At 26.2% G+C, this 12,930-nt stretch overlaps 1 protein-coding gene across 1 annotated transcript; it reads right to left on the reverse strand.

Moving 5' to 3' along the window:
- Positions 1–12,275: 12,275 nt before the first annotated feature.
- Positions 12,276–12,701, reverse strand: BN7_5173 (uncharacterized protein; the record flags this gene model as incomplete). Its single annotated transcript, XM_011274257.1, has 1 exon — positions 12,276–12,701. One exon carries the CDS (start codon positions 12,699–12,701, stop codon positions 12,276–12,278), a length of 426 nt encoding a protein of 141 aa, XP_011272559.1.
- Between the last annotated feature and the right edge of the window lie 229 nt (positions 12,702–12,930).

The raw sequence follows: 12,930 nt of genomic DNA on the forward strand, positions 1-12,930 counted from the left end.
AATTCAACTTCTGCTACATTTATTAGAATGGTTGGTTCAGAATTAATTCAAAAATATGCAGGTGAAGGTCCTAAATTAGTTCGCTCATTATTTAAATTAGCTGCAGATAATGCACCAGCAATTGTTTTCATTGATGAAATTGATGCAGTTGGTACAAAAAGATATGATTCCCAATCATCAGGTGAAAAGGAAATTCAAAGAACAATGTTGGAATTATTAAATCAATTAGATGGGTTTGATGATAGAGGTGATATTAAAGTGTTGATGGCAACAAATGCAATTGAAACTTTAGATCCAGCATTAATTAGACCAGGTCGTATAGATAGAAAAATTCATTTCCCTCCACCAGATTCAGAAAATTTAAAGAAAATTTTTGAAATTCATACAAGAAAAATGACATTAAGTGAAGATATTGATGTTGAAAATATTATAAGTGCTAAAGATGAATTAAGTGGTGCAGAAGTTAAAGCTATAACAACAGAAGCTGGTTTACTTGCACTTAGAGAAAGAAGAATGAAGGTTACAAATGATGATTTTGTTAAAGCTAAAGAAAGTGTAATGAAGACTAAAGTTGATGAATCATTAGAAGGTTTATATCTATAGTTTTGTCTAAATATTTCATTTTTAACGTTTATACAATTTATTGATAATATTGTAGAGATTGTATATAAATTGTTTTTGTGTCATTTGAATTAACCGCCATTATTGTGAACATATATAAAAAACTGAATTGAAGGTTCAAATTCCGTTTAACAATGATCTGCTATTTTGAATTTGATCTGTACATTTTGGTGATCAAGGCCTGGGTATTTTTGTGTCTGAGCAGAACTCTACTAATAGATGTGAATATTAACCAGTAGCTGCGCTTCTAGTCTTGTTTTGATATTTGATTGATCAGTAACAGTACCATATAATATTCCATGATCAATATATCAATGATTACAAAACTTTCACAAGTTTCTTATATATTGTTATAATTGGATCTATGAATATATGCAAATCAATTTAATGATCTTTATGATTGTTAACTATTGATTTTGATTGTTTTTCCAAATGAATTGTTTAATGTAGTTTATAATTTGTATTTGATGGTAATTTGGTACAAGATTAGAAGTCGACTGATTATTAGCCGCTGAGATTAATTGTGTACTTCTTTTTGAATATAAAAAGATTTGAAGTTCTCCCTTTTCTTTACAATTAATTATTCTTTTACAAAAACAATTTACTCTTGACCATCACCTGTATCTTGATTTTCACTGTTCTCTTGAAGAAACTATCGTGGGATTGAAGCTGAAAGATCTCTATGATCAATTAGTTCGCTGAAAATAGTGAATATGTTTGGTTCACTATTCATAATTCTTGATATTGATCATTGTTTCAATATTTATAATTATATATACCAAATTGTTCTAAATGAATTCAATACATCATAATTACAATAGACAGTGCTATGTTAAGTGTTTATCTATTGTTTAAACTTTTTTCAAATGAATTTCGTAGAGATTTTTCATACATCTATATATAAAACGTAACATTGTAGTAGAACTTCTGATCCAGAGTATACTTTGATCCTTCAATTACACAAGTACTATTCAATTCTATATTCCTATATACTCATATTACTAATAAGTGATCCGACATGTTTTTGTGATACCACAAAAGTAATCATTTAAATTAACCGCTGAACTTATAATATAAAAACTTACGAATATCTTATTGATCTTCAATAATTGATATTCACTTCAACTCTCTTTCCTTCACCATTTCTTTTAAAAAGTCAATTTGTATTTCAGCATTGTGGTTTTCAGATTCGAACAGCTTTAAATTATTACCAGCATTTCAATTTCTAAATTCAGCTCTAAGTATAGTTACAATTTGTTTATACCAAGTTCATGAATTGATTTCAACCACTTTATTCAATAATTGATATGACATTTCAATATCATGTTGATGGAGAATTGGTTTAATATACAAATTACTCATTAAAGATCAACATTATTGATTCTTTTATTGAGGTTATGTTTATATGTTTTTGAAATGAGCAGCTATATTATATTGTAGACGTACTAGTATATATTAATATGACCAAACTGATCTTCAAATTAAGCGCACAAACTACATTTTGTAATATTATAATATAAAAAGAACCCAATATGTTTTGAAATAAATATAAGTTCTGAACCATAGAATCTACAAAATATATCCAAGTTATTCCAATTATGATTTAGAATCAAATTTCAGTGATCATGTTGTTATAATCATGGATTTAATATACATTATTATCAATAGAATGCTTTCACAAACGTCAAGTATCTTCTATTGATATCATTTTTGAGTATTGAGTTATAAAGTAGATACTTAGATCAATTGAATACTGAACAAATATTTGTTATGTCACCATATCCATAGTATACTATACATGATCCACTTTAAGATAGTAGTGTGTATAGAATCATATAGCTCAAAGTACCATCTTTGTGTACATCTCCATATACAAAAAAGATTAGCCGCCAAGGTAAAACTTCTTGAAATATATAAAAAGACATCAATTTTCCTTTTTTTATTATGGTATTATCAACTTTAATTATATATCATTGATAATTTAACAGTTCCAAAGAGTTGCTATTATAATATTATGAATATTACGCTTTTTTGGTTGGTGATAATTATATAGGGAGTCGGGACTACATCTTCTTTATATATATTTCCAAAATTACTCACTATATATATTCCATATTATAATATGATTTCTTAATTGTTCATCATCATTTTGGTTTATATTCAATAGTTCAATATACAATTACTCTTTAGAAATCAGTTGTTGATTCTTCTATTGAGATATATTTCAAATAAATTATCATACAATGACGTAGACATAGATCTGATATTAATTAGCCGCTGACAATTATAATTTCATTTTTGTGTATTATTCGATTGTGCACAAAGATCTTGAGATATCATTTCCTTTTATAAATTTTGTCTTTAACTTATCTTCCATATTATTAAATCGACCTTTAAAATTATCATCAGCACCCATTAGATTATATTCATTTGAAATATGTGTCAAATTTTTCTTTTCTGGACCCAAATTTACAGATAATTTGATATTGAGCTAAAACACCACCATGGTTATATTCGGGTCTTCATTGATATAAAATGAAGAATATTAAAGCAACCACCATCGTTTGAGGATTTTGATGACTATTTACGCAGTTAATGTTATATATAGTTGATAATCTTATTAAATGTACATGATAATTAATTGATATATTGAGCAATTGATTATAATGATCTTTTTTCACATATATATATCAATAATTGTTGTTTTTAAAATTTAGTTGATCAGAATGATTGTAGTTTAACTTTAATATATTAATGTAATTTTAATTAGCCGCTGAGCCAAAACAATATAAAAAGGGTTCAATTTCCAATTTTTTATTATATTTACAACTTGAATTTGACATTCGAGCGTTTATAAAATCTATAAAGATCTTGAAGGTACTTTGAAGTAAGGGTCTGTGAAAGTTTACTCTTATTGCTTTATCTGGATTCTGCACATTTCCATTTATATTGAAAGCTTATGTTCATGACTACCAATCTGATCAATATATATCAATTTAATATATGAAACTTGTGAAATTGGATCTATAAATATATGCAAATCAATTTATAATTATCTTTATGATTATAATCTATTGATGTTTGATTGTTTTAAATAAATTGTTTGTAGTGGTTAATATTACAGCTAGTGGAAATTTTAGGCGCCGGTGGGGTTAATTTTTTTCAACAATATAAAAGGAGTTGAAACTAGTTTCCAAATTTCGATCCCTTTTTTAACAAACTTTTATGAAAACCATGTTGTAATATATTTCTCCTGACAAGAATGTGATACAAGAATAGTGTACTTGATCTGATAGCTTAAGATCTAACTTAGTGTTGCATTTTGGACAATTTTATAAGATTTTGAGCAGTATTTTCTCTAACTTGTCCTCTCCAACTAGAGCACTAGAGCTAGTGTTTTAATATTGATCATTATTACAATTATAGTTACATATACCATATTGTTTTAAATGATTTCAATACATAATGTTTACAATAGAGCGCTACACAAAGTGTTTATCTATTGTTTAAACTTTTTTCAAATGAATCGTAGAATCTTTTCATACATCCATAAATAAAACGTAACATTGTTGTAAAACTTTAGGTCTAGTACTTTGATTCGTTATTTACATAAGAGCAGCTATTTAGTTCTATATTCCTATATACTCAAATTACTATAAAAAGATCTGCTTTTGTGATTCCACAAAAGTAATCAATTAAATTAACCGCTGAACTTATAATATAAAAACTCATGAATTTCTTCTTATTGATCTTTAATAATTGATATTCACTTCAACTCTCTTTCCTTCACCATTTCTTTTAAAAAGTCAATTTGCATTTCAGTGCATTGTGGTTAATTCAGATTCGAACATTTTCTGGGTTGACCTACTTTTCCGTTTCTAAATAGTCAGCTCTAAGGCGTATATTTATGTTTCATCAACTGTTTCAACTTCACTGATCTTTCACATTTTAAGCTGATCTATCTGTGCATAGATTGATTTCAACCACTTTATTAAATAATTGATATTATGACATTTCAATATCATGTTGGTGAAGAATTGGTTTAATATACAAATTACTCTTTTAAGATCAACATTAATGATTCTTTAATTGAGATTATGTTTTTGGAATATCGAGGTCAATTGTAGTACTACTAGTCGATAATCTTAATTGATTTATACATGTCTTGTTATGGAAACACATGGAGCAATTTTGATAATTTTTTGATCGACTTTAGAAGATCAGCTAGAAAAATTAGCCGCCAATATCATAAAATCTTGAAATTATATAAAAAGACTACCAATTTCCCCCAAATTTTTCATATCATGGTATACATTGAACGTTCTATTGTTCTATTAAGAAACAAATTACAGAAAGAATATAAATCAGGTAGTATCTAAGCCAACTTAATATTTCTGGAAAACCAATGCAAGCTAACTAATTGAATCATGCATCATCATTTCTATTGGTGTTTTTAATTCATAGTAAGTTCTTTGAATACAATTAGCTATATATTCCATATAATGATTGAACTTAGTTGTTCATGATCATGAATTTGGTTTATTAACAGTTCAATATACAACCATTTACTCTTTAGAAATCAGTTGTTGATTCTTCTATTGAGATATATTTTTGAATTATTATACAATGACGTAGTTATATAATAATATATAGCTTTATAAACATTAGCCGCTGACAATCATTTCATTTTTGTGTATCATTCGATTGTACAAAGATCTTGAGATATCATTTCCTTTAAAATAAGTTATCTTTAATTCAACTTCCATATACATTAAATCGATCAGTATTTATTAGATATGCACCCATTAGACTCTATTAAGTTGAAATTTGTGTTGAGCTGGCCGCAGGTTCTTGTGCATTCATTTATGAATAATTTGATGGATCTTGTGTACCTTCAAATATGAACAACATGATTATATTCGTCTTCGTTAATATGAAATGAAGATTAAAGCAACCAACATCGTTTGGGGATTTTGATAACTATTTACGCGGTTAAAGTTATATATAGTTGATAATCTTTTATAAATGTATGATAATTCAATTGATATTGAATAATTGATTCAGCTTATGATCTTCGTCAATTGTTTCACATATATCAATAATTGTTGTTTTTTATAATTAGAATTCAGAATGATTGTAGCTTAAATATAGATATTGTAAAATTAGCCGCTGAGCCAAAACAATATAAAAAGGGTTCATTTTCCCACTTTTCCACAAAACTTCTAACATGAATTTCAATTTTGACATGAAGTATTCAACTGGTTTAAAATCTGTAATACAGCTCTGTACAAGCAAATCTTTGAATAATCCACTAAATTAATGTTTTTTTCCATTGATGATATTCAATTGTGATCATTAATTGAGATATTTAATTATATCAGTAATATTAAGTTGATTCATTGACAACATTATTGATGCACAATTACCATATGATACTTGTTATATTGATAACTATAGTATATCAAAATACACAATTATTTAATCATTTAATTTAAAACCAAATTGTAGACGTGATACACATCAATAATCAAAAGACTTTTGCACAAGTTTCTATATATTGTTCTAATTGGATCCTACAAATATATGTCAATTATCAATAATGTCCATTATGATTGAAGCTACCTTGGTTACTATATTGTTTATTCAAATGAAAATTGTTTGTAGATATTGTTACTCAATATGATCATGGTATTATATTATTTAACTAGAAAAAATATTTTGCCGCGCTCAGATTTTTTCATGATCAGCTTTTTGAATATAAAAAGAATTGAGATTCCCCATTTTTCTACAAACTTCTATGAAAACTATACTAGTGCTGAACCAAATCGTCTCTGATTTATATTGGGTGCTTCCAAATTATTAGCTTTGAAAAATTATTTATATTTTTTTGGTTGTTTTAAGGATAATGTTAAGCATTAAAAGCTAGTATAATGAGTAGAGGCTGTTGGCGGGCCATCAACTTCTTGATTCTTACGTTATTGATCATTAACACAATTAAGATTATTTCAATTATAGTTACAGATCTTATTGTTTTGAATGAATTCAATATATAATAATTACAATAGAGAGTGCTATTTTAAGTGTTTATCTATTGTTCAATGTTTTTTCAAAGAATTAATTGTAGTTCTTTTAGATGTACATTTTCATTGAATATTAATCACTTTTGTTAAACTACTTACATTCTAGATCTTTCATGAATTATTAGCTATGTATCTTAATTAATTTTGGTTTACTCCTATCAGTTAATGAATTATGTCATTGATCACTTTCATTATGTGTATGTCGTACATAAATCTAAATCTAAATTAGCCGCTGAACTTTTATATATAAATAATACAATTTCCTCAATTATTTCTGAAGTTTCTTGAATATCATATAAATTTTGAGTAATAATAAAGTTATTACTTTGTTTGATTATAGTATTGTTAGCCTATAATTTCAACCACTTGTAACAGGCCATTAAAGAAAAGCAGTGTTATAGAATTACTCCATATATCATAATATAGATCATAATTGACCACTTTTTTTTCCAGTAAATGACTGTGAAATCATTTTGATATAATTAGTTGGTTAATCAATATACAAATTACTCTTTAAAGATCAACATTATTGATTCTTTTATTGAGGTTGTGTTTTTAAATATAGATTAGATCAAAATTGTAGTACTATTAGCCGGCAATTTATATATCAATCTTTATGAATCCACATATGAAGCTTTTGATAGATTTGTGATCAATTTTAATAGATAATTCATTAAAATTAGCCGCCCGGATCCTACCTGCTTTTTTATTATAAAAGGAGCAAAATATCCTTTTATTTTTAATCTGGTCTGTTACCTACTACTTAAATTTACGACGTCGTCATTGATATTAATAACCCTACATCATTCAGTATCATCTTGGTTAATAGGCTTTTGCTTGGAATGTGCCAATTGTATAGTGGTTTGGATACCACATTGATAATTTGGATATTACTCAAAATACATAATATCCTATATTATTTCAATCATGCATTCGTTTTCAGATATATATATACGTTATCATGTTGTTATAATCATGGATTTAATATACATTATTATCAATAGAATGCTTTTATCAAAAGGTATCTTCTATTGAAACTGTTTTTATTCATAATGAATATTTTGTAATGTAGATACGTAAATCAATCATATATTGAACAGTTAATTGTTATATGACCACATTCATAGCATGATAGTACTATACATACATGATTCACCAGAAAATATAAGTCGTATATATCCTCCGATGTGGATTATATCTGCATAATAGATCTATAGCTCAAAAATTATCTTTGATAGATCTGTGATCTGTGTATCAGCTGTGTACTATCACATGTGGGCGGGGATAAATTACAAAAGGAAATTAGCCGCTATTGCAAATCCTTAAATATAAAAATTTCCCCCAAAATTTTTAAATTGTTTTACTTCATGACTCCAACTTGGTCAGCTAAATATCAGACCAGAGTTGATCAATTATTTTTATATGATAATTTTCAATTGTTGTTCGTTGCATAATGTAACCAATTAAAAAAATGTCAGTACTTAATCTGGAATTAACTTAAGATACAATTCAATGAATGCAAGCACTGTTTATATTTAATAGTTCTATGGTTATTTTTTTGGGGAATTAACTATATATATTCCATATAATGATTAAACTTGATTGTTCATGATCATTTTGGTTTATTAACAGTTTAATATACAATTACTCTCTAGAATTAATCAATTGTTGATTCTTCTATTGAGATATATTTTTGAACTATTATACATTTATGACGTCGTAGTTATATATATAGCTTTAATATAATTAGCCGCTGACAATTCAATTCCATTTTTGTGTGACCATGATTTTACAAAAATTATAAATCAAACTTCTTTTGCAGTTTAACATATTTCTTACACTTTTCCTATATCCATTTGTATTTCACTTAGATATATCTTTGTGCTAGTAATGGATCTATTGAAACAACTGAATTATAGATGAACAATAGTAAAACTTGAGTATTATAATGAATTTTTAATTCGGACCGTGATCAGCTGAAATATAATAATTTGAAAAAATATAAAAATAATTGGATGAATATCTTTTTGGATGTACTTTTAGATGAATTTTATCTTAATAAATATTGACTGGTATATTTGAATTTTGAACCAATTATCAGCATGATTTGAATTGGATCATCTTATAAAATGGTTACGTACGACGTCGTTTAAAGATTTTGATAACTATTTATTTATATAGTTGATAATCTGTTGAATGTATGATCTTTTGTTTTATAATATTTCAGTAGTTGTTTGATATTCGTTGGAGTTATAAGAATTAATTTGTAGCTTCATCAATATTTGTAAAAATAGCCGCTGTATCTCAAAAAATGATATAAAAGGGTTCAATTTCCCACTTTTTTGAAGGAAAAAATTAGAATTTAAAGGCGATTAACTATCTGCAGCAATTCCTAAAATTGAAATGAATGATTCAGTAGGTATCATCATTTAATCTAACTTAACAAAGTTTAAACTGTTCAAAAGTTAAGCTTTCAGCCAATTGTGAACATTTTATAAATCACCATGACTCGTAAGCGCTGTGATTTGCAGGGTCTTCCAATTATTCCCATTGATGTTATTCAATTGTAATCAATTGAGATATTTAATTATATTTCATAATAAGTTGATTCATTGATAATAGATCCATCAATTACCTTATGATACTTGTGATGATATTTACATACCAGAAAACACAACTATTTAACTATTTTCAAATTCAAATTGTAGTGAATATCCAATAACTTTTACTATCCTGATCCTTTTTACATTGTAAAATATTAATAACTATAATTTTGGGATGTATCGGGTAAATGCGGATAAATCATGATCATCGTTTTGATAATGGTAGCTATTTTTGTGAAAAAAACTTAATTTACAAAAGTTTCGCCCCTTGATTGATTCTTCATAAATTCAATACAACATGTCTGGACTATAATATTGGTTAAATTCAATTGTTCTAATATGATGAATATTTTTTCATATATCCTTTTATACTAGAATGTTTATCAGCTCAATAAAAAGTTGATTCTTAATCTATGACTCGACGACGTTTTGCAGCAATATTTCAATTGTGAATCTTTTTAAGTTTGTCAATCTGATCAATATATCATTAATTATGAAACTTTTACAAGTTTCTATATATTGTTATAATTGAATCTATGAATATATACAAATCAATAATGATCTCTGTGATCTATTGATTTTGATTGTTTTTTCAAATGAGTTGTAGATATAATTAGAGCTGATCATGTTATACTATACTGAATAATAGCCGCCCAGATTAATTCAGTTGATTTTTTCCAAATACTATATTAAAAGGAGTTGAAATTTTCATTTTTTTGAAAAATTTATTAAGAAAACTTTTATGATGGCTAGCTGAAACACTTCATCCTTTTTTACCACCTAATGATCTCTTAAGAAATTATATATATAATTTTTTCAAGAATACAGAGAGTTTTTAATTACTAGTTCAAATTAAAAACAATTATCATCTCTTCATCTCCTTTTTGTCTTGAATTGTTGTTGTTAAACAACAATTTATAAATCTTCTTGTATATTAATCATTATTACAATTATGATTAAACTTCAACTATAGTTACATATCTTATTGTTTTAAATGAAGTCAATACATAATAATTACAATAGAGCGCTATACAAAGTGTTTATCTATTGTTCAATGTTTTTTTTCAAATGACTAATTGTAGTTCTTTTCCACATTGAAATTTTAATCAATATTTGCTTTTTCAACTCCCTATATATTATATCTTGATACTATTTCGTCATTGATCCACTTTTAAACTTATGAGCACTTACACAAAAGTAAATTTAAATTAACCGCTGAACTTTTTTTATATATAAAAGCACAGTTTCTCACTTGTAAAACTTTTTTGAATACTTTAAGTACATAGCTTGATTATAGTATTGTTAATTATACTCAACTACAAATTAAACAAAGAATTTTAAATCTGTGTTATGCCAGAAGTTTTAAGTTTTGAATTAACTATATTATGTTTTTTGATTTTTGGGCCTATGTCTAATTTATGAGGTTTATAGCTCATAAATTTTCGATTTAATAAGTGATTGAAGATATACTCAACAAGTATATATGGTCATTTTGACAAATTAATTGGTATATGAATATACAATCTCAACTCTTTAAAGGTCGTATATAAACGATTCATTTATTGAGATTATGTTTCTTGAAAGTATACCAGGTCAATTTGTAGTACTGCTTGTCGATATAGGTCTTTTGATTCATACATGTCTTTATGGAATCTGCATATGAAGTCTTGATAAATTTATGATCGAATTATAAGTAGATCATAAAATTAACCGCCCAGAACCTACAATATATTTTTCACTATAAAAAGAGCGGAAAATCCACTTGGCTTCTATTAAATGAATGTGATATTTATAATAACCAATATTGGAATTATACACTTTTCATCACTTGAGAATATCATTATTTGTGACCATATACATAAACAAGACTGCAATATATATCCAAGTTATTTCAATTATGATTTAGATGATCAAATTTTAGTGATGATCATGTTGTTATAATCATGGATCTTAATATACAACCTTATCAATAGAATGCTTTTACAAACAAGTATCTTTTATTGAAATCATTTTTGAATATTGATTTATAAAGTAGATCTATGTAGATCATCAATTGAATATTAAACAAATATTTGTTATATCACCAGATTCATAGTATATTATACATGATCCACTTTAAGATATTAGTTTATAGAATCATATGGTTCAAATTATTATCTTTGATATAGATCTGTACATATAGGAAGAAAATTAGCCGCCAAGGTAAAATCTTGAAATATAATATTTAAAGAAGTCAATTTTCCTTTTGTTTGATTTTTCGATATCAACTTTCAATGATATATATCCAGATTGAATTATTCCAATGATAAGGAACACCAATTCATTCAGCAAGTTTTACTGTTTAAATAAAAGGTTGAAGTGACTAATGTATTACTTCCTTTTCAGAAGTATAGCAAATTGTTTAGTCATGTTTTTAGCAATTTTTTGACGTTTTTAATACATTTTTACAATTAATTACTACATATTCCAATATTTGATTACTGCCATAATCATTTTGGTTTATTCAGTTCAATATACAATCTTTTTACTCTTTAAAAATCATAATTAATTGTGATTCTTCTATTGAGATCTATATCTTTTAAGTTATCATACACTGAGTTTTGATGTAGTTATATAGCTTTAATATAATAAACCGCTGAAAACAAATTCAATTTTGTGTTTGTACAATTAAGATTTTTACATGATTTCGTTGTTCTTTAATTCGATCATATCTTTTATGTAATGAAATTATTGATTATCTAGAACAAGATGATAAATTGTTTTGGTTTATAAGCTGTCAAAAATTGAAATGAGTATAATCATTTATAATTCATAATATTACTTTCTTCAATTAGAGTTTTTGATCTTTGTGGTTGTTAATATTAGCCGCTGATATTTGTTTGTATTATTATACATTATACATATGAATGGATTCATGAATTTTTTCTCTAATACTGTAATAATTGTTGTATATAAACTCGAATTAAACACTTTATTCATATGTACGTAATGTCTCCCAATCTTTTTTAGACTTAGCAGCAATCTGATTACCAAAATCCAACATATTTTTGTAATCTTCTTCGAAACATTTTCTAACTTGATCTTTATCTTCGGTATTAATGAAAGCAACTAATTCTTGCGACGTGAATCCTGCAATAAATACTTGATCATCAATGTCTATTACTCCATTCTGGTAAAAGGTCCCTGCTGCGTGATCAGGTGTAAACTCGTTATTAAAATAAATTCGATAAAAGGAAACAGCAATGTTTGATTCATTTTTAGCAGCTAATTCTTCAAAATATTCATTTTGTTCTTTTGAATTAGGATGATTATCAGTATCAATAAAGTTTATGAAAACCGTTTCAGATGATATACTAGCCTGATAAAATTCATCTTCATTATGAAGTAAAGTAGACATATTTCAGTATCTTAGATATAATATTTGTACTATCTTTTCCCCTGAATTGATTGAGTCTTTTGAAAATTATAAATTAAGTATTAGCTCGTGGAGTTGTAATTTGTTATATGATCATATAGATCGAGATTTAACATCTTTTATATATATAATTAAATATAATCTTTGTGTAGATCTTGTTGGAGCAATGTGTGGGTGATTTCAGTCATAAATGTCTTGTTTAAAAAAAAGT

This window comes from Wickerhamomyces ciferrii, contig 00201 (genome assembly GCF_000313485.1).
Source record: "Wickerhamomyces ciferrii WGS project CAIF00000000 data, strain NRRL Y-1031 F-60-10, contig 00201, whole genome shotgun sequence".
Classification (NCBI taxonomy): Eukaryota; Fungi; Ascomycota; class Saccharomycetes; order Phaffomycetales; family Wickerhamomycetaceae; genus Hansenula; species Hansenula ciferrii.